At 36.1% G+C, this 24,401-nt stretch overlaps 1 protein-coding gene across 1 annotated transcript in view; it reads left to right on the forward strand.

Annotated features, from left to right (window-relative positions):
- CFAP47 (cilia and flagella associated protein 47) overlaps positions 1-24,401 on the forward strand; it is a 596,979-nt gene that overhangs the window by 386,390 nt on the left and 186,188 nt on the right. Inside the window, exon 56 of the mRNA XM_087871295.1 lies at positions 3,486-3,578. Within this exon, the coding sequence (XP_087727421.1) occupies positions 3,486-3,578 (93 nt within the window). The remainder of the gene's footprint in view (positions 1-3,485; positions 3,579-24,401) is intronic.

Consider the following 24,401-nt stretch of genomic DNA (forward strand, 5'->3'; position numbering starts at 1 on the left):
TAACATTGAATAAAAATACTCCCAATTTACATTTCACAAATCTACATGAGATTCTATACAATTCTCCACATTCATATTTATATTGAAGAAAGTCAGTCATGTTTTACTTACATATTATTTTGATTGGTTAATAAAAAAAATAAATGAACAAGGGAAGTGTGTATGTGGGGTAATTGTGTTAACCCTCTCCTCCTTACATATTACATAAAGGTAAAGGTGTCCCCTATCTAGTCATGTCTGACTCGAGCTGGTAGGTATCTTTAAGTGGTGCAAATGGATCTAATGATTGCTTCTCTTGGGTGGGAAACTGTGCTCTGTTAGTTCACTGAGCACAGGAGTCTCTTGTCTATGGGATCCTTCAGTCAACCAGGTCATGGTTGTCCCAAAGGTGCTTTTTTCAAGAGGCAACTGGACTTTCTTGGTTTCCAGAACATCCAGTTGCCTCTTGAAAAAGCACCTTTGGAACAGGAGTCTCTTGCATTGCTTTGGAATGGACAAGGCACATGATTGCTCACTGATAATAAGTGGATCCTCCTTCTAATTTGTTTTAGTTTTCTCTCATGATAATATGCCATGGTAACATGGCACCAATTGTAGAAAGTTAGCACCCACCCTTCTCCTAGAAGAATGAAATATTTTGAGAAATATTAAAAAGGAAGAATATATTTCCCTGAATGAGAAATGAAGAAATATATTTTCTTAGAGGGAGAAAGCAGCCCCCACCTTCCTTAATAGCCCACAGAAGATGTCAGCACTTAAGAGATAAAGAGATAGATAGCAATATTCATAGGCAAAAATTCCCTGCAGCAAGGTCTGAACAAAGGCAGAATGGAATTAGCCCTCACTCAAGATGTTAATTTGTTAATTTGTCTCTTTAGCTTGCCATTTTGTAGCCCAAATAAGCTCACCCACTTTCTGGAGAGCTTAAATGACCTCTCTGTTAAAGGGTTTCACTTTATGAACAAGAATAACTTGGCTGCTGATAGTTATCCTTGTATTTTAACTATTTTAATTCCTCAATGTGCTCTGGCAACCTGCCTGATTTGTAACTCCGGGGTGCAGGTATTGCTGAGGAAAAGGAAGATATTCAGACAGAATGCTTTAGGTTTCCATAACAGCTGTGACTCATTAATCTTCAGTGTGTATCCCCCCCCCCGCATTTCTAATCTAATGACTGGTATTTAGGGCAGCTTTTTGCAAGCAAAGAAGCTTTTTGTATTTTTGTACAGGTAATCCTTGATTTATTACAGTTCATTTAGTGACCATTCAAAGTTACAATGGTACTGAAAAAAGTGATTTATGACCATTTTTCACACTTATGACCGTTGCAGCATCCCCATGGCGAGGGAGGCAAAGCACTCCTCGACGTGACATTGAGTTGGCATGCCCACTCAGTCACATGACCACCCAGCCACACCTACCCAGCAGGTCATTAGGGCAGAGAACTGATTGTTAAATTATTTGAATCCCACCATTGACTATGAGGTGTTCTGGAATTGCCATTTTCTGAAATACATTCTACAGTTTGACATTGAGAAAATAATCAAAGGCCTTTGAATATAAAATAATTCACACATACATTTCTTTTTAGTTTCTTTGTTTTTCTAATGATTCAGCATGCATCAGTAGTAAAATCTATTCTTCCTCAGCCTTTTTAAAAACCAGCTTGAGTTTTTAATATCTCCCTTTCTATGGTTTTTTTTTGGGGGGGATGTGATTTTATCTCAGTGCAACTGCACTTGGAGAGAGAATGCCAAAAGCAACTTATAGCCTATCACTCAGGGGTGAAATGCTCCCAGTTCGGACCAGATCACCCCATCCGGTAGTGATGGAGGCAGGTGGTTCAGAGAACCAGTAGCAAAAATCCCTGCCCCCCCCCCATGCCCAGCTGAGCCGCACAATCATAAGAGGCTTTTTTTTAACTTTTAAAAGCATTTTTTCTACAACCTCTTCGGCCAAAAAATGCTTTTAAAAGTAAAAAAAAAAAGCCTCTGATGATCGCGCGGCTCAGCTGGGATCATCAAGGGCTTTTAAAAGAAAAAAACCCTTTTTTTTCTTTAAATGCCTCTGACGATCCAAGCTGAGTTGCCTGATCGACAGAGGTTTTTTTAGAAAGCCTCTACCAATCACTCAGCTGGGATCGTCAGAGCCTTTTGAAAGCATTTTTTACAACCTTTTTGCTGAAGAAGTTGTAGAAAAAATGGTTTTAAAATTTTTTTAAAAAATGGCCACGCTCACCCAGTCACAATATCCCCCCCCACCAAGCCACGCCCACAGAACCAGTAGTAACAAATTTTAGATTTCACCATTGCTATCACTGTTTTGCAAGCTGCAACATTTCAAGAGCAGCTTAACAGAAGCTAGTTTAAAGAAAGGAAATTCTGTTTCTCTTCACCTTAACTTTAGTGAACACAATGGATTGTATTCAAAATGAATCCTAGATTTCAGGAATTATGCAGTGGAGAACTTTATCTTTTCTACTTTAAAAAAATGTTTCTATTTTTAAAAGGAGGTTTTATTTAATAAAATGTAGAAGTTATCATTGTGTTTACTTGTTATGTAGACAAAAAATAACTATCAAAAGTGATGTGATTTTTACCCAACATTTACCCCAGTGAAATCATTAAATCATTGTATTTATTTCACCCTTTAGAGAGTCATGGTATTGCATATATTAAGAATTCTTATGTTAGGTGTCTGCATCTATTTATTGTACTGGATTGAACAAGTCTGTTGAAATAGCTTGTACATCAGATAGATAGATAGATAGATAGATAGATAGATAGATAGATAGATAGATAGATAGATAGATAGATAGATAGATAGATAGATATTCAACTATGTAGGCATATATAGCAATACATAATCAGATTATCCATTATTTCCCTTTTTATTTTTAACCAAACAGTCTTATTTTTCTCTCTAAAGCAGTAGCACTCATTGCTTTCTACTATTGTAACAGTAGTATTTATTCCTTCCTATTATTGTATTTTTCTATTATATTATATTTAAAAATCATTTTATCATCAAACTCTATTCAGAGTTTTGTTGAATCAGAACATTACAAATCTTCAGAAAATTTATTGCAAATAAAAATTATAAAATAAAGAATTACTAAAAGTACATCTTAGTCTGATTATGTTTTCAGTGCAGATAATTTCTTTTAAACTATGTAAGCATTGTTTTAAATAGCAAACCTCTAACTCAACCCTTTTCCTAAATAGATATTTTTGGGGAGGGTAGGAAACAGCAGAAATTATTTATACATTATTTCAAAGAATGTTAAATATGTCTATATGAATATTCATAGTTTTTTGGCATGTAAGTATAAATTAAAATGAAAAAAGACCTTTTAACTATCAATTTCTGTTCCAAGAAATACCTTGAAGAACTTTAAAATAGCCTTTGATCATTTCAATCTTTAGCAAATTCTCCTCCTTGAATGTGGCATTGTAATATGACAGACTTTTTTCCTTTTTCATTAGATCGAGATCACATCACAGATTATCATTATGCAACTCCATGCCACCATTCCCGTAAAGACAGTATTTTCTGGCTTCCACTCAAGGAAAAACAAGGTAGCATTTTATGGTTTAAGTTTCTAAAGGACACTTTTATCTAACTGTGAAACTATATGGTTATGTACAGTGGTGAAATCTAAAATTTGTTACTACCGGTTCTGTGGGCGTGACTTGGTGGGGGTGGTTAATGTGACTAGGTGGGCGTGGCCAATTTTTTTTTACTTTTAAAACCATTTTTTACATGTAAAACCATGTAAAAAAAATGCTTTCAAAAGGCTCAAATCAGAGCTCTACAAGCTACACAAAATAAAATTGCTACTGTGATTAATGAAAAAATTAATGAAACCAATGAAAAAATTAATGAAACTAATCAAAAAATACAGGCTGTTTCAGATGAGATTTTAATTCGGAACCAGCAGATTAGAGATGATTTTCTATTGGCATTTAAATGTTTGGCAGGTGACATTGAAATGGTGGATGATAAAGTTGAAGAAATTAAGCAATCTACAGAAATTTTGGACAAAAAATTAGGAGAGACTCACAGCAAACTTGAGAGAGCTGAAGATGATGTAATAATGTTACAATACCGAGATATGGAATTTGCTTTAAGATTTAGAGGGGTGAAGGAGAATAAACAAGAGAACTTGAAAGAAATGATGTCAGAGGCATTGGCACAGTTGCTGGGGGAGACGAAAACTGAGCTGGGCTGGCAGATTGACAAGGCATATCGTGTCAATTCTTGGGTGGCTAGACAGAAACGCTTACCAAGAGACATTGTAATATATTTTACTACAAGGAGAGTACGCAATGAAATTTTACAGGCTACCTTTAAAAACAAGCTTCAGGTTGAAGGCCAGGAGGTGATGACAATGAAAGAAATCCCCCCCAAGATGCTGAGAGCGAGAAGGGAGTATGCTTTTCTGGTGGATGAGCTGAAAAAACGTCAATTACAGTACAGATGGGAGGTTCCAGCCAGTTTAGTGGTGACGTATTCTGGAGAGAGATATCGGCTTAATACAATATGGAAAGCAAGAGATTTTTATATCAACGTATTAAAGGCTGGGACACCCAAATCACCAGAAGGAAAAAGAAAGAAGGAAGTACTGGAAGGAGAGAGAGAAGAGCTACTGACAGTGGTTCAGGGGGGAGTTTTGACTGGCCAAGAAGAACCACTACAAATTCAGATGGCTGTTCAAGATGTGGAGTTAATTGATATTTTTGAAGAACCGAAGGATCAAAGACAGACCAGAGCAGCAACAGCTAAGCGTAAGGAAGAATTAAGACAGCAACAACAACAACAACTGCAGATAGCAACTCAAGAAACTACCAGAACAGAAGCTGTGGGGGGAGCAAGACCTAAAGGTCAAATGAGGCAAGACCATCAAAAATTGCTCCAGACGCTTCAGAGGCCCAGAGATGGGAACTAGATTTTTGACTTGGAATGTCAATGGTTTGAATTCTCCACAGAAGAGAAGGAAAATATTTTACTATCTTAAACAATTTAAGAATGATGTAATTTGTTTACAAGAGACTCATATTAGGATACAAGATCAAAAATATTTGACAAATGCAAGATTAGGTATACATTATGTTGCAGCAGCATCAGAGAAGAAAAATGGTATAGTTATATATGTGAAAAGAGACTTAATTGCAAAATTAGTTGAAGCGGATGATCAAGGAAGATTTTTAGCGATTGAACTTTTAATAAAAGGAGAAAAAATGCTTGTAATTGGAGTATATGCCCCGAACCAACAACAAGAAAAATTTTATAATTTACTACACTCAAAGTTGACACAATGGAGATATAAAACTTGTATCCCATTGGGAGATTGGAATGGTGTTTTGGACGTAAAAAAAGATAAGAAGGGACCTAAACAAAATGGCTTAACAAGAGCAAAATTGCCCAAATCGTTCTGGGAGATGATGGATGACGGGGAGTTGAGGGACATTTGGCGCGAAAGAAACCCAGAAGAAAAAGATTTTACTTTTTTTTCGGATAGACATCAATCTTTTTCAAGGATTGATTTTATATTAATTACTAATGATTTATTATCTAGGGTGAAGAACACGAAGATCTGTTCAAGAACATTGACAGACCATAGTCCAGTCTGGATGGAATTGGAGTATGGGAAAGGGCCTAGGAGGTCCTGGAGGTTAAATGATAATCTGTTTAGATACGAAGACAATGTAAAAGAGTGTAAAAAATTTATGAAAGAGTTTTTTGTTACGAATATGCAAAAGGGTACATCTATGGAAATGGTATGGGATGCAAGTAAAGCCTACATGCGAGGAATTTTGATATATTTGAATAATAAACATAGAAAGAAACAGGGGGCAAAAAGAAAAGAATTAGAAGAGGAGATTAATAAACAGGAACGGGCTTTAATAGCCAATCCAACAGATAAGAAAATTAAAGAGGCAATTAATTTACTGAAGGGTCAGTTTAATATGTTAATAGCAGATCAAGTGGCAACCAACTTACAATATGCAAAACATAATACTTTTTGTAATGCCAATAAACCAGGTAGGTGGTTGGCATATTTGTTAAGGAAAAAGCAGAAAGTAAGGACAATAGAGAAAATAAAATACAAGGGTAAGGAGGTTTATGAGCAAGAATTGATTAAAAAAGCCTTTTTAGAGTTTTATTCAAGGCTTTATACTGGTGATAAAATTCAAGATATAGATATAGATAGATATCTGCAAAAAGAGAATATTTGTATAACTTCAAAAGAGCAGAGGGATAGCTTAAATCAATTGATAACTTCCGAGGAAATTATGTTTGCAATTAAGCAGTTGAAAGTGGGTAAAGCTCCTGGAACGGATGGTTTGACAGTTATTTATTATAAAAGTTTACAGGAGAAAATGGTGGAACCACTGAAGGAATTATTCAATAATATACAACAGGGAGGAGAGGTACCTCCAACTTGGAAGACAGCATTTATATCGCTGATCCCAAAAGATGGGCAAGACTATACAGACCCTAAAAACTATAGGCCGATTTCACTTTTAAATACAGACTATAAGATTTTTGCTAAAATTTTAGCAAACAGATTAATGACAGTTATGCAGCAAATGATTCATCATGATCAAACTGGTTTTATAAATGGAAGACAAATGAAAAGTAATGTAAGGCAAATTGTTAACTTATTAGAGTATTTGGGAAGGAACAACCAGGTCCCCACAGTGCTAGTTTTTCTGGATGCTGAAAAAGCTTTTGACAGATTGAACTGGCAATTCTTATTAAAATTAATTTGGAGAACATACAATCTTATACAATCTATTAAGGCAATATATCAAAAACAAACAGCGCAAATAATAATCAATGGTGGTTTAACAGATAATTTTAATATAGAAAAAGGAACAAGGCAAGGCTGTCCCTTGTCTCCGTTATTGTTTATTTTGACACTGGAAATTTTATTAAATAAAATACGTGGGACTGATATAATAAAGGGAATCAGAATTAGACGGCATGAATATAAGTTACGAGCATTTGCGGATGACCTGGTGGTTACCTTAGCCCAACCGGTACAATTGATTACAGCCTTGATGGATATAATCTGCTCATATGGACAAGTATCTGGTTTTAAAATAAATACAGCTAAAACAAAGATAATAGCTAAAAACATGGCCAGAAGCCAGAAAGAAGAGATAGAAAGGCTAACAGGATTTGAAATAGTTAAGAAGGTTAAATATTTAGGGGTTTATATTATGACTGCAAATATGAAATTATATCAACATAATTATGAACCGTTATGGCAAAAAATACAGAAAGAGATGGAAAATTGGAAGAAATTGCAACTGTCTTTGCTGGGTAGGATAGCCGCTGTAAAAATGAATATCTTACCAAGATTATTATTTCTTTTTCAAATGATACCTATACTTTAAAAAGATGAAAATTTGAAGGAATGGCAGAAGGGCATAAACAAGTTTGTGTGGGCAGGAAAGAAACCACGAGTTAATCAAAAGATAATGCAAGACACCCGAGAAAGAGGTGGTCTTAAAATGCCCAATTTAAGACTGTATTATGAAGCTGCTACCCTCTCAGCAATTACAGATTGGATAACTTTAACGGAGGAAGAGATACTGAATATTGAAGGATATGGTCTGGTATACGGCTGGCATGCTTACCTATTGTATGACAAGAAAGTAGATAAGACTTTTAAAAGTCATATATTAAGAAATGCTCTACTGCGTGTCTGGAAAAAGTATAAATATAAACTAAAGGATAAGTTACCAATATGGACAGTACCCAGACACACGATAGAGAATATAAATTTGGAGCAAAAGCAAGATAAGTTTACATATAAGGAACTCCTTTATAAGGAAGGAGTTAGATTACAATTAAAATCTATGGAGCAATTAAGAGAAGAAGGAATTATTAAGACTTGGTTTCAATATGGTCAGCTGCAGGCCAGATGGAGAGAGGATCAAAAAACTGGTATTATGCAGCAGGATGAGAATTTGATAAAGCAAATAAGAGATAAAGGTCAAATGCATATTAAAAGGTTGTATAATGTATTAGTGGAAATAGATTCGGAAACAGAGCTAGTCAAGGATTGTATGATAAAATGGGCACAAAACAGGTGAACCAATAATGTTGGATACATGGGAAAAGATATGGGTTAGAAATGTAAGATTCACACAAGCTCAAAACTTAAGAGAGAACTTTTACAAAATGTTTTATAGATGGCATTGAGACCCAAAAAAACTAGCTTGTATGTATCCAAATTTACAACCCAAGTGTTGGCGATGTGAGTGTGAAGATGCTACATATTTTCTTTTTTTCTTTTTTTTTAAAAATACTTTATTGAATTTTCCAGAATTAAAAAGATAATATACAATCTCTATCTTGATCCGAGGTACAGTGTTTACACAATTGGTAAATCAAACGTTGGATGGATTCCATCCATAACTATACAATATACTATACAATTCTATACAGTTCTACACAATTAAGTCCAATTCTAGTGCCTAACAAGTCATAACCTATTATCTTACTTTTATCTTGTTCTTCAACCAGTTATACCAATTTCCCCATACTTCATAATATTTAGAATTCTCCTCATTTATTAACTCGCTCGTCAATTTTGCCATTTCTGCGCACTCTAGAATTTTATTTATTAATATTTCCTCTGAGGGTGTAGATTTATTTTTCCAGAGTTTCGCAAAAGCTAGTCTAGCCGCGGTTGTGATTTGAATTACAAGTTGGGTTTTGTTATTGTTGAGACCATCTTCAGTCATACCTAAGAGAAAGGATTCCGGGGCCAGGACTATCTCCTGTCCCGTTATTTCAGAGAGCCAGAGTCGAATCTTTAACCAGAACTTTTTGGTCTCAGGACAAGTCCACCAAAGATGATAGAAGGTGCCGACCGTTTTTCCACATTTCCAACATGTAGCAGAGAGGTTTGGGAATATTTTCGCCAGCCTGTCCGGGGCTAGGTACCACCTATGCAACATTTTGTAGTGATTTTCTCTGAATGTTGCCGATTTCGTTATTTTATAATTCCTGTTCCAAGCTATGTCCCAATCATTGAAATTAAGGCTGTATCCTAAGTTTTTTTCCCAAATGCTTAACTGATTTTTTGCTATGGTCTCTGCTCTATCCTCATCTAATAGAAAATTGTAGATTTTCGATATCATTTTCTTATCCGTTCCCCAAATAATTTTATCAAAATATCCATATTTCATTTCAATACCACATTTATCTCTATCTTTTTGAAATCTAGAATTTATCTGGAGATAGTTCCACCAATCCAGGTTGAACCCCTGGTCCCTCAATACTTCCAAAGGTTTGAGCTTCCCTTCTTCATCCAAGATATCCTTATATGTGCCCAATTTATAATTTCCTCTCCTATTTGGGGCCACTAAAGCTTCCATAATCGACAACCAGCTAGGAACCTTGGTATAAATCCTCTGTCTGATTTCCACCCACGTACGAATCAGTGTCTCCCTAATTTTATGTTCATGAAAATAAGTTTTCCTCCTATCCTTTGTATCCCAGAGGTAAGCATGCCATCCTTCAAGGAGATCATGTCCTTCTAGTGTCAGAATTCTCTCATCTTGTAGCTTGATCCACTCCTTTATCCAAATTATTTTTGCCGCCTTTTGATATAATTCCCAGTCAGGGAGCCCGAACCCTCCCAAATTTCTTTTCCCTTGAAGTATCTTAAGAGAGATCCTCGATTTCTTGCCCTCCCACAAAAAGTTCCTGATATGTTTATTCAAGTCCAGAAAAAAAATTTTATCTAGCGATATCGGTATATTTTGGAATAGAAATAGAATTTTAGGTAAGATGTTCATTTTGATTGCCACAATTTTACCAATCAGGGACAATTTAAGCCTCCTCCACCTATCAAGGTCTTGATAAATTTTCTGCACTAAGGGGATATAATTATCATCTTTTAATGAAGAAAGTCTCGCAGTAATCCATATTCCCAGATATTTTGTTTTCTTAACTGCCTGGAGGCCTAATAGATCTTCTAATTCTTTCATTTGTAGGTTTGTCATATTTTTCACGATTATTTTAGTTTTATTCTTATTGAGTTTAAGGCCCGCAACTTCTCCATAATCCTGTACTTCCTGCATTAATTTTAAACCGGTTTCTAATGGGTCTTCTATTATGAGGGCAACGTCGTCCGCAAAAGCTTGGATTTTAAATGTTTCCTTCCTGATCTTTAAGCCTTTAATATCTTTATTGGCTCTAATCTTTCTAAGTAAGACCTCTAGTGCCAGGATATAAAGTAAGGGAGATAGGGGACATCCCTGCCTGACTCCTCTTTGAATCTGAAATGCCTGGGTTCTGTCTCCATTCACTAATATATTTGCCCTCTGATTTTGGTAAATATTCTCTATCATCCTCCTAAAGTTGGTCCCGAATCCCATTAGATCTATTTGGTTTATCATGAAGGTCCAATTTAAATTGTCGAATGCCTTTTGGGCATCGACAAACATTAAGGCCAGCTGTTTTTCAGGGTGTTGTTCATAGTATTCTATAGTATTTAGGACTGTTCTCAAATTATCTCTAATCTGTCTCCCTGGAAGAAAACCATTTTGATCCTTATGTATCCATCGATTTAGAATTTTCTTGAGCCTCTCCGCCATTATATTCATAAATAATTTGTAATCTGCATTCAGCAATGAGATGGGTCTGTAGTTGGATATCTGCTTCGGGTCGGCACCTTCTTTCAGAATGAGCGTCAAATACGCTTCCCTCCAAGAGTCTGGGATTGTTATGCCAGCAATGGCGTCATTTAGAATTTCTAACAGTTCTAATTTCAGGACATCATCAAATTTTTTTTTTTTTAATTGCAAAAGTTTTACAATTACATTTTCACCCCTTTCCCCCCCCACCTCCCCCCCCAACCTTCCCAACCTCCCTAACCCTCCCTAACCCTCACCTCCCCCCAGACTTCCCTATAATATACTCATAATCATGAAGAACCCTAATATAACACTTATATATAAACTTGAGCCCCTCCCTCCCCTGTATAATTTTTCTCTTTATCTCATTACTTTAAAAAATTTCTAATACATTGTTTTCAAGTAAAAGCTATTTGATACTTTCTAGTTTGATATTTGTTCTGAACATATTCTATCCACCTTTTCCATTCCCACTCATAAGTCTCTTGTGAACAGTCTTTTAAATATGCTGAAATCTTCGCCATCTCTGCAAAACTGGCCATCTTCAAAGTCCATTCCTCAATAGTGGGCAAAGCTTCATTCTTCCAGTATTTACCTATCAACAATCTTGCCGCTGTTATCATATACAATATCAATTTTGTTTCACCCAATGTAAAACCCTTAACTATACCCAATAAAAACAGTTGTGGAGAAAATTGAATTTTTTTCTTCAAAACATTCTGCATGACCCACCAAATTTTTATCCAAAAAGCCTTAGCTTTCCTACAGGTCCACCAGACATGATAATACGTAGCATCCAAACATTCACATCTCCAACATTTTGGCTGAACATTAGGGTACATACATGACAACTTTTTGGGATCTAAATGCCATCTATAAAACATTTTGTAGAAATTTTCCCTCAGGTTCTGCGACTGTGTAAATTTAACATTCTGAACCCAAATTTTTTCCCATGTTTCCAGCATCACTGGTTCTTCAAAATTCTGTGCCCACTTAATCATACAGTCTTTAACTAATTCAGTTTCTGAATCTCTTTCTAGCAAAACATTATAAAGCCTTTTGATATGCATTGGACCTTTCTCTCTTATATGTCTAACCAATTCTTCCTCATGCAACATAATACCAGTTTTTTGGTCCTCTTTCCATCTCAATTGTAATTGATTATATTGTAACCAAGTTAAATTAATCCCTTCATCCAACAGTGTCTGCAATGTCTTCAGCTGCCATCTACCCGCATCTGTAAAAAGAACCTCTTTATATAAAACCCCCCCGAGTGACATTATATTTGTATTCCACAAAGTATGACCAAGATCCAGCCATAGCGGTATTTTATAATCCCATTTGAATCGGTGCTTCTTCCAGACTCTCATCAAAGAGTCTCTCAGTATGTGACTTTTAAATACTTTATCTACTTTGTCGTCGTAAAATAAGTAAGCATGCCATCCAAATTCAAGATCAAAACTTTCTGCATTCAGTATTCCAGTCTTTTTCCTTCCAAACCAATCACTTGTTAAAGTTAAAGCTGCTGCATCATAATATAACTGTAGGTTTGGAAGTTTAAGACCTCCTCTTTCTGGAACATCTTGCATAATTTTCAATTTCACTCTCGGCTTCTTCTCGTTCCAGACAAACTTATTCACTCCAGATTGCCAAACTTTCAATTGTTTATCACTTTTAAGCACCGGAATCATTTGAAACAAAAAAAGAAATCTTGGCAAAATGTTCATCTTAACTGCTGCTATTCTTCCAAGTAAAGACAGCTGCAGTTTTTTCCAAGTCTCCATGTCTTTCTGCACCTCTCGCCACAACACCTCATAGTTATTTTGAAACAATTTCATGTTTGATTCTGCAACCTGAACTCCTAGATATTTTACCTTAGGTACAGTCTCAAAACCTGCCCTCCTTTCAAGCTCATGTTTACGATCTTGTGTCATGTTTTTAACTATCATTTTAGTCTTTTTTGAATTCAGTCTAAAACCTGAAACTTTACCATAGTCTTGTATAATGTCCTTCATCAGGATTATTGATTCCATTGGTTGTGATAGGGTAACAACCAGATCATCTGCAAATGCCTTTATTCTGTAATCCTCTTGCCTAATCCTTATTCCTTTCAAAGTATTAGAGTCCCGTATTGTATTTAACAAGACTTCTAGTGTTAGAATAAATAAAAGTGGGGACAACGGACATCCCTGTCTTGTTCCTTTTTCAATTTTAAACTCTGTTGTCAAACTTCCATTAATGATGATCTGTGCCTTTTGCTCTTGGTAAATTGCTGAAATCGCTTGTATAAATTGATCCCCAAAATCCATCTTTTTTAAAGTCTTTAGTAGAAAATTCCAATCAACTCTGTCAAAGGCCTTCTCTGCGTCCAAAAAGACCAGCATTGCAGGAATCTGTTTATTCTTGTCAAGATATTCCAATAAATCTATTACTTGCCTTACATTGTCCTTCATGCGTCTGCCCTCGATAAATCCCGCTTGGTCCTCATGAATCACCTTTTGGATTACTGGCATCAACCTGTTGGCTAATACTTTTGCATAGATTTTATAATCTGTATTCAAAAGAGATATTGGTCTATAATTCTCTGGTTTTTTAGGACCGACTTGTTCTTTTGGTATCAAAGATATGTAAGCTGTTGTCCATGATGGGGGTATTTTACCCCCTTGTTGAATATTGCAAAATAAGTCTCTAAGTTGTTCCACCATTTCAGCTTGCAAGGTTTTGTAATACACTGCAGTCAAACCATCCGTACCAGGAGCTTTGGCTGTTTTTAACTGTTTAATTGCTACTATTATCTCCTCCTCTGTTATAGGATAATTCATCCTTTCCTTTTGTTGATCAGTAATTTTTGTAACTCTTTTATCGTTTAAATATTTTTCTATAAGTCCATTCTGCACCTCCTCCTTGGCATATAATTTGGTATAATAGTCCACAAAAGCTTCTTTAATTAATTTTTGTTGAAAAATTTCTTTCCCTCCAATATCAATACTATCTATAGTCCGTATACTTTGTTTTTTCCTCAATGTGTAAGCCAACCATCTGCCCGGTTTATTAGCGTTGCAAAATGTATTATGCTTCGCATATTGTAAGTTTGTTGCAACTTGTTCCACCATAAACATTTGAAATTGGTCTTTCAAAAGTTTTATAGCACTGCTTATTCTTTCATCTGTTGGATTTTTAATAAGTAACTGTTCTTTATTCTTTATTTCTATTTCCAATTCAGATCTTTTCTTTTGTCGAAACAGTCTATGTTTAGAGTTCATGTAGATAAGTACCCCTCTCATATAAGCTTTGCTTGCGTCCCAGACAATTTCAATTGGGGTACCTTTATTCAGATTTATTTCAAAAAATTCTTTCAGATGCTTTTTAAGTTCTGTTGTATTTTTTTCATATCTAAACAAGTTCTCATTTAATCTCCAGGAACGTCTCTCAACCTTATCCATCTCAATTTCTATCCATACTGGGCTGTGGTCAGTCAAAGTTCTTGGAAAAATCTTTGTTCTTTTTGTCTTGACAAGTAAATCATCTGACAACAATATAAAGTCAATCCTAGAGAAGGATCTGTGTCTATCAGAAAAGAAAGTATAGTCCAGTTCTTTTGGATTATGTATTCTCCAAACATCTTTTAGTTCCATATCTTCTTTCATGTCAAAAAAGGTCTGTGGTAGTCTGATTCTAGACTTTGCCAAACTCTTTTTATCTAATTTAGAATCAATTACTCCATTCCAATCTCCCATAATTAAAATAGATCTGTAATCCCATTGCAGTATTTTGGTATGTAGCATCTTGTAGAAATAGTCCTGTTGTTGATTGGGAGCATAAATTCCAATCAAAAGAATTTGGCCCTTTGCCGTAAGCAATTCAATTGCTACAAACCTACCATCTTCATCTGTTTCTATAACTTTAGCTGTTAATTTTTTATTTACATAGATAACCACACCATTCTTTTTTTGCGAAGTTGAAGATATAAAATGTATTCCTAGTTTGGAGTTTATCAGATATTTTTGATCTTGAGTTGTGATATGCGTTTCTTGTAAACAAATTATATCATTATTAAATTGTTTCAAATATGTAAATAATTTCTTCCTTTTCTGTGCTGAATTCAACCCATTAACATTCCAAGATAAACACTTAAAGGTCATCAGCCTCTTTTCGGAGCACAGAGCAAAATACTTGAAGGTCATCCGAAAGCTTCGATTTCGCTCCTCCCATAGCTCCGATCTCATGTGCAGTACTCTTAACTGCCTCCTTGTCTTGTCTTTCCTGTTGTTGTTGTTGCTTTTGTTTAAGTAACTTAGATTGAGCTCTAGTTATACGTTGATCCTTAAATTCAATCATCCGAACCGAGTCCAAAATTGGAGAAGATTCCAGCAAGGGCTCATCCAAAAAACCTCCTTCTGCACCTTGCACTCCTTCTAATTCCTGCTTGGACTGTTCTTGCAATTCTCGTTGAGGTTGCTTCTCTTCACTCTCTTTAATCTCCAAAACTGTAGATGTACGTGGAGATGGTGTTCTTACCTTAAGAATAGTAGTATAAAAGTGTTGTGCCTTCTCCACGGTATTCAAACGGCATCTTTCTCCCTTGTATCTGAAAATTATCCCAGCTGGTGCGTCCCACCGGAAGGGTATCTGTAGATTTTGCAATTCCTTAACAAGAAAACCAAATTCTTTTCTAGCTTTCAACATTTTAGGAGGTAATTCTTTAAAAATTCCAATTCGTGAGCCCCCGACTTGTACAGAAGTGTAAAAGGATTTTTGCAGGATATCATTTCTTATTTCTCTTTCTGTAAAATATATGACCACATCTCTAGGTAATTGTCTTTGTCTGGCCACCCAAGAGTTCACTCTGTAAATTTTGTCTATTTTGTGAAAAACCACATCAGGATTAACTTGTAAAATCTTAGCCAAGGCCTCAGAACAGACTTGTCTCAAATCCTGTCTTTCCTCCTCTCGAATTCCCCGAAGCCGTATAGCGAACTCCATTGCCCTGAATTGTATCATAACAATCTCATCTTCAACTCTCTGCATTTTATTGTCAACATCAGCAATTTTATAGTCATTGTCTTTCATCTTTACATTAACTTCTGATTTAAATTCTTCAACTTTAAAATCAACTTTCCCAATAAATTCTGCCAGGCCAGATGCCACTTCTGATATTTTTTTGGTCACCTTATTTTGATTCTGTTTCACCATATCTTTAACTTCATTAATTTCCTGCATAAATTCCTGGTGTGATTTTTGAAGTTTATCATCTATCCCCTGATGTGATTTTTGAAGTTTGTCATCTATCTCCTGTTGAGATTTTTGAAATTTATCATCCAGAGTTTTAGAAATGAATTCTTTTAAATCTCCCACATCAAATTCTCTTTTTTGAGTCTGTAACTGTTGAGCAGGGGGAAGCTGCGTTTCATGTTTGTGTGTGGGGGATCCCCCCCCTGTTGCCTTCCCTTCCTGCTTCTTTGAAGCCATCGTGCCGCGTAAGCTAGTTTTTCTGAAGAGGGAAATTCTTTTTCCTTTCCCTCTTCCACAGAAACTTCTAAAAAAGTCCCCCAGATTTAATCAAGTGAAACTGAAGTAAAACAAAGTCAAATTTTAGAGAAAGAATTTTTTTCTTTAGATAGAGCAACTTTGTAGCAGCTTTATAACTTTGTAGCAAAGCAGGAAGGCTTCACAAATCCACTTTCACTAGCTCGTTAACTCAAATGCTGGGCGCCATATTTTTTCAAATCACTTTCACTCACTCACTTTCTCTTTTGAATTAGAAAGTCAACAAAGCACTAATATTTGCAATTTTCAAGTTTCTGGATTCAAGTTGATATTTCCGCTGTTTGTTAAGTTTAGTTCCTTTCGCTTTAAAAGTTTGCTGCTGCCGGCTTGTTCTGCTAATTAGCAGAAACGTCCCGCGCCGCCCGGAGTTTCAGCAGGTTGGAAGGGAGCCACGCCTGTTTCCTCCCCAGAAACAATTCCCTGGGGGGGTTACAGGGGCTTGACCTGTACCCTGCTATCTCTTCTCCTTCAATCTTCAAGATTTTGGAGTTTTCGAGCCGCTCCTCGATCGCGGGGCGGCTCTACAGGCGGCGGGGCTGGCGGTCTTTAAAAAAACACCGCCGTCGCCGAGGCTCGCAAACCGGAAGAAAATTTAAATTGTCGAATGCCTTTTGGGCATCGACAAACATTAAGGCCAGCTGTTTTTCAGGGTGTTGTTCATAGTATTCTATAGTATTTAGGACTGTTCTCAAATTATCTCTAATCTGTCTCCCTGGAAGAAAACCATTTTGATCCTTATGTATCCATCGATTTAGAATTTTCTTGAGCCTCTCCGCCATTATATTCATAAATAATTTGTAATCTGCATTCAGCAATGAGATGGGTCTGTAGTTGGATATCTGCTTCGGGTCGGCACCTTCTTTCAGAATGAGCGTCAAATACGCTTCCCTCCAAGAGTCTGGGATTGTTATGCCAGCAATGGCGTCATTTAGAATTTCTAACAGTTCTAATTTCAGGACATCATCAAATTTTTGATATAGTTCCCCAGGGAGACCATCAGGGCCTGGAGTTTTACTCTTCTTTATTTTGGATAGGGCGGTTCTTAGCTCCTCTATGGTGATCTTTTCATTTAACATTTCCTTTTCTTCTTCGGAGATTTGAGGTAAATTGGCTTCCAATAAATACTGTTCTACCTTGTTTAACTCAATTCCTTCATTTTTATATAGACATTCATAAAATTTTCTTATGCTTTCTAATTTGTCTTCTTCCTTCGTCAACAGGATGCCCTGTGGGTCTTCTAAAACTAGTATTTGGTTTTTTTCCTTCTCTTTTTTTAATTTATACGCCAACCATCTCCCCAACTTGTTAGCATTCTCAAAACAATAATGCTTGGATCTTTTTATTTTTTGAGCCATCTCCTCCTGGTCCCATAGATTCAGTCTATGTCTCATCATCAACCACTGTTGTTTCGTCGCCTCATCTCCCGGTCGTTGCTGGAGGGCATCTTCAGTTTGTAATAGTTTTTGGGTGAGTTCTTCTCTGATCTTTCTTTTTTCCTTATTTTTAAAGGCAGTATATGAGATGGCTACTCCTCTCACATAAGCCTTCATGGTGTCCCACACAATTTCTTTGGCTGTCTCTCGGTTCCCGTTTTCTAGGAAGAAGCGTTTGACTTCTTCATTCAATTTAAGTGTGAACTCTTTTTCATTTAGGAGCTTGGTCCTTAAACTCCATCTCTGTTGTGTTTTCTTAGTGTCATGGAGCCAGCTTATTTCAAGGAGCTTATGATCTGCCCAAGTATTAGTGCTCATGTTAACTTTTTTAATTTCTATAGCCAATTTTCTGGTAACCCAAACCATATCAATTCTGGACCAGGAGTTCTGTGGGATTGAATAAAATGTAAATTGTCTATCCTGGGGGTGTAAAGTATGCCACATGTCAATTAAATTTATCTCATCCACCAGATCAAAAAAAGTCTTTGGTAAGGGAGATCTTTTATTCTTTTTAGTTATATCACACTTATAATCATACTTTGGATCCACAATTCCATTAAAATCCCCTAGCATACATATTTCAAGATGTGCCCAATTTGCCAACTGTTCATGCAGTTTCCGGTAAAATTTCCCTTGTTTTTTGTTCGGGGCATAAACCCCTACTAATAGCACCCTAGAGTTACCTCTCATTATTTCAACTATAAGTATTCTCCCTTTTCCATCTTTATATTTACATTCTGCCTCTATTCCTTTCTTAACATAGATAGCGACCCCCCTTTTTCTTTTCTCGGCTAGTGAAGAAAATACTTTACCAAATTTACAATAATTTAAATGGTCGGCTTCAACATTTTTTATATGGACCTCTTGAATGCAGATAATATCGGGGTTTTGTTTCACCAATTTCGACAATATTATCCTTCTTTTTTTGTAATCATTTAAGCCGTTCACATTCACCGATATGATCTTGGTATCGTGCATTCCTGTAGTTGGTTTCTGGTCTCTTGTTCTTATTTACCTTTTAAAGTTACTGCTCTCACTGGTCTAGATTTTTTCCCTTTTTCCTCTGTGTCCTCCTTTTTCTTCTCCTCTTCTATATCTTCCCTAGTAATTTGTTCTTGGGATGTCTCTTCTTCCGTGTTTGCTATCTCGTTTTCCTCCTTACTGGTTTGTTCCTCTTCTCCTCCCCTTAGTTGATCTAGGAAGTCTTGAGCATCACTTAAACAGTCAATTCTAATTTTCCTCCCTTGCCAGGAAATTAGCATTCCTTCTGGCAAAAGCCACCTAAAGATTATACTTCTCCTGTTTAAATGGTTTGTCAAGAATCTATAGTTTTTTCTCCTTTCCCTCACTCTTCTCGGAATTTGTTTCAAAATATTAATTTCTTTTCCCCCATAGGTAATTTTTTCCTCCCGGGCTATGTTGTACAAGATGTCCCTAACTTTTTTTCTAGCGAAGCGCACATGGACCTCTCTGGGGAGTCTATTTCTTCTTATGTAGTTCGTCTGAACTCTGTACAGCTCGTCAATCTCACGGATTATTTCCTGTTTATCTTGCTGCAGAGTCTCTGCAATCAACTCAGCCATCTTATCTCCTAGATCCTCATCTTTATCTTCCAAAATATTTTGGAATCGCAAGTAAAACGAGGCCTTGTCCATCTCAAGTTGGATCAGGGCGTCTTCTGTTTCTTTGTTTTGTGCCGACAAAGTTTGGTCCACTGTATCCAGTTTTTTCTCGTTTTTTTCAATTCTTTGTTCTGCTTTTTGGATTCTATTTTCATTACTAGCAATAGCAGTTTGGATCTCATTCATTTTGAAATCGAGAGCGTGGATGTCTGATTTTAATTCGGAGTGACTATTCAAGAGTTTTTCTTGCATCGCAAGCATTGTTTCTTGAATTGACTGAAGAGATGCTTGTACCGTTTGCAATGTAGGTGTTACAGGGGGTTTGTCTGATTTCTGAAGACCTTCCACTGATTTCTGGGTGGCTGGGGAAGACATTGCTAAGGTGGGTATAGATGGCGCTTTTTTACCGGTTTTTGCAATTGTTGAAGTCAAACTTGCCATTTCTTTCAAAACTGATTTTTGGTCTCTTATTATCTCCTCTATCTCTCTCCAAATTCTCATCCAGTGGCACTTGCCACGTTTTCTCTGAGGAGCTTTCTTAGGTCCTTATTTCACTCCTTTATTGATCCTCTCTACACTCTCAATAAATTCCAGTTAATACTAAGTTTCTAAATTTCTAAGTAACTATAGTAGGATGATTTAATATTTCCAGTGATTAACAATCACTAATTATATAATTATATAATTCTCCTCTAAATAGATTAGGCAATAATATCAATACTAGTCAGTTAATCACTTAATAGAATCTAAGTTCAAATCTTAATAAAGAGTATTGATATAGACTTCCGGTTTGCTGCTTGTCCCCGCTGGACACTCCTTCGGGATCGTTGAACCCACTGCCTGTAAGAGCCGCCTTTTTCAGCGGAATGGCGGCTCGAAAAAACTCCGTTTCCATTAGGAAACGGAGATAGAGCCGGCTGGGGTGGGTAGAGTCCTCTGCCTAATCCCAAAAGTTTTTTATTTACTTTTGGGAGGGAGCGGAAGAGACTCCCCGTATCCCCAGCCGATGCTCCGGGCTCTGGGAAACCTCTGCTACACACAGAGCTAGGGGGCAAAAGCAAGCCTGTAAATCTGTCAAATAAATTAATTAAAGAAGATATGAGCTGGACCTCTGATCCTGAAGTGCAAGTATTCTTTTTATTCTATTTTGCCTAAGAAGTGAAGTGAAGGGAAAAAAGTTTTTTTTAAAATGGCGATTGCTGCTGCGGCTTGAAGAGAGGCTGAAAGGGAAACTCCTTCCGTTTTTAATTACAAAGTAGCGGAATGAATACTTTTGGCTGTAACTGAAGGCAAAATCTCACTCTCATTTTGGTTTTTTTTTTCTTTCTTTTTTTTTCTTTCTCTTTGAGGATCTGATATTGATCTTGGTTGGAAAAAAGTTTTTTTTTCTCTCTTTTCCAGTAAATTTTGTCTGCGTGGAAAAATGGCACTGAGACTTATAAAACTAGACAAACAGGCAGTGGGGGGGGATTCCCCCATTAATAAATTACATCAACAAGTTTTAACTCTCCAGTCACAGAAACCTGACTTTAATATAATAGAATTTCTTCTTGAGGAGATTGTAAGAAGGGATGAGATTGTGAATCAGCAACTTGAAAAATTTAAGTTGGAAATCAAAGAAATTGGTGAATTGGTGAAATCTAAGTTTGGCTTTCTGGATCGAAAGATTTTAAAAGTAGCTAATGGCTTAGCAGACTTTATGACTCAGTTGGAAGCAAATACTAACTCTAAAATGAAAGAAACTGAGGAGAATTTGGATGACAAGATCCAAAAAATTAAAAAGGATTTGGCAAACATTCAGGATAATAGTTCAGAAGACAAACTTAAAATGGAGGCTGATCAAAAGACTGTTATTGAAGAAAATGTACACCAGAGGATTGAAAGAGAAGTTTTAATGATCCAATACAATTTTACAGAATATGCAATTAGACTGAGAGGTTTGCAGGAAGATGACAGAGATGATTTAAGGAAGATATCTTCTGAAATTCTGGCTGGGATTTTAAAGGTTCAACCTGATGAAGTGTTTTGCAGGATTGACAGAATTTATAGAATAAACTCCTGGTTGGCAAAACAAAGGCAATTGCCTAGAGATGTGGTGATTTATTTTACAGACAAAGAAATTAGAAATAATATTGTCCAGAATTCTTATGATTCTGCTTTGCAATTTCGTGGAAGAAAGATTTGGATTTTTAAGGAACTCCCGCCCAAGATGTTAATGGAGAGGAAGAAATTTGGTTTTCTAGTGAATGAGTTAAAAAAAAGGAATATTCTATTTAGGTGGGACGTCCCAGTTGGTTTAATATTGAGACACCAAGGAGTAAGATACCAACTGGATACTGTCGAAAAAGCGGAAGAATTTTATCAAAAAATTTTAAAAATAAATTTAACATCTTTAGGCATAACACAGGACAAGCAAAAGGAGTTGGAAATAAAGGGAAAACATCAAATTACAGAGGCTGTGGTAGATAAACTGTCTTTGGACTCCTTGGATACCCCAGCTGGACTGTCTATAAATTTGAGAGCAGTGTCATCTGATTCTAATGTGATTAACTATCAACTTACAAACAAGTGCGTAAATCAACCAGTTGATATACAAGTGAAGGAAAAGACATATGGGATAATAAAACAAAACCAACAAGATCAATTTACAAAGCAGAATGACAACCGATCAGCTGATACACAACTTGTAGGAAGGAAATCTGGATGGAAATGCAACCCGCAAAAGAAAAAGAAAAGAAACAGATTTCGTAGAAATAGTAGTTTCTAAATCAAGCAACAGTGAAGCCAGGGATTTTAAAAAAATAAATGAACATGTGAAAAGATATTGGAGGCGAATTATTGTTTAATACTATCTTGAGGAAAGTGGCAGATCTCTGCAATGCCGTGATTTTGGGATGTGGAAAGAGCCTTACATTGTTGGATTTGAACTATCTATTTTGGATTTCTTTTACCGATAAATATATTATATCTATTTTGAGTTACAAGGCAAGAGAGTCATGTTGGGGCATGCAGAAGATCTGGCTGTTACCCACAAAGATGATGGGGATTTATAATCCTGATGAAAACCACAATTACAACTATATGGAATATAATTATAATGTCACTCGGGTGGTTGTTTTTATTTTTATATATACATGAGGATATTTATTATTGATGGGGGCAGAAGATGACTGAAGATTTTGAATAAACTGTTGCACCAGGATGCTATGTTACCCTATTATGGATGATGGATTTAACAATCTAGTGGAAAGACATCAAAGAAGATACTAAATGAATTATAAATTTAAAGTTATTGTCTTTTTTTATAAAATGGAATGTATATATAGACATATGTATATTTTAGTAGAGTGGGCAGTGGATTATATTTAGAATTGTAGTGCATGGTAATCTTGCAGGAAACTGGGTTGAAATAGGCTAGTTTAGTGATTGATTAGTTTAAGAAAAAGGGTTTTTAAGACATATATTTTGGGGAGTGGAAGAATTGGATAGAACTGAACAAATGTTAAATTTGGAGAAGGCTGCTTTGAAATGTTAAATTAATATATATAATATATATAAAAGTAAAGGTTATGTTGTTGTAATAATAATAATATTTTACAAGTTTGGGGGAGGAGAAAAAGGGTAGATTGTGAAAAGCGGAGAAAAGCGGAGTTATAAGAATACTTTGCTAAGGGTCAGTACTTTGAGGAGTGAGTAAGGGCATGGTAAAATATTATGTAATTAATTATGAATTAGCTTATTGTTGTGAAGAAGAAGTCACAGGGGGGGATGGGTGGTGAGGGGGGGTTAGGGAAGAAGGGAGGAAAAGGGGGAAAAACTTGTATTTGAAAAACTTTTTCAATAAAAAAAAAAGAGTATTGATATAAATAAGTTGTTAAAAGCTACCAGTACAAATAATTATTCTAAATTAATAAATTCTAAATTCAAATCTTGATAGAAAGTATTGATATAGATAAATTGCTAAATGCTACCAGTACAAGTAAATATTCTAAATTATATGAGTTTACAACGATGAATTAATGAGTTAATAAATTCTAAATTCAGATCTTAATAAAAATTGGATATAAATAGATTACTATAAATATAAAATACTATATAATAAATTAATTGGTGAAATACAAATCTAAATTCTTATATATAATCAAACCTTTTTTTTTAAATATATCTATAAGATATCTATGTTCTATATTCTTAACAATCAACAGGTCTAATTAATGATAATTATAGAAATCTAAGTTCTTATATATAATCAAACCTAATTTTTATTTTATTTTATTATATATCTATAAGATGTCTATGTTCTATATTCTTAACAATCAACAATCAACAGATCTAATTAATGATAATTATAAAGTGAGAAAGAGGAACAGAGTTCAGTTATTAAGGTCACAGATACTCAAAAGGAGGATAAGGGAAGATATATATGTATATATATATGAATATAGCTATATTATTTTATAGTATTTATAGTATTCACGAGGTTATAGAGTATAAGTAAAAAGTCTTCAGTTTTTCACTTTGCTGGGCTCCAACACAGCTCGATGGTAGTAATCTCTGCTAGAGCGTCTTCTTGTTCGTCCTCTGCTGCTCCTCCCTTCCCGATCAATGGGCACACTTCCTGTTTGCTGGAAGCCTCAAACAGCTAATCACTGTATTTCTCCTGCTTTCTTCCACTCATTCGCAAAACAAAAAGCCAGCCACACCAATGGTCTTTCCTTTCTCCTTTACTCTCTCGCCACACCGCACCCACCGAAGCTCCTTGCAAACGCAATCCACTCCCTCCGTTTTTCTCGACCGCTCTTCGGCTTGTCGGGTCGCCGGGAATACAAAGTACTCTACCCTCTCCGTCGCTGCCTCTCGCCGCTCCAAGCACTCCTCCTCTCCCGACTCCACCGATCCCCTCTCTACCGCACAATCACAGGTATAGGAAAAAAGGCTTTAAATCTGCCACAGCACCTCCGATCTTCTTCTTAGCTTCCCGTCTTTGTTGGCTATTGCTGCTTCGTGCCCGCCATCAATGGCCGGCTCACCGCGTTGGATAGACAGAGCTGCCTGGTCCAGCGAGAGGTGGTCGCACCCCACTTTCCCGCTCGCCTGGCTTCCTCTTTTGTCCGCAGGGCTCTCCGGGTCCCGCGTCC

The sequence above is a fragment of the Pantherophis guttatus genome, chromosome 5, assembly GCF_059756535.1.
Source record: "Pantherophis guttatus breed Tessera chromosome 5, ASM5975653v1, whole genome shotgun sequence".
NCBI classification, from domain to species: Eukaryota; Metazoa; Chordata; class Lepidosauria; order Squamata; family Colubridae; genus Pantherophis; species Pantherophis guttatus.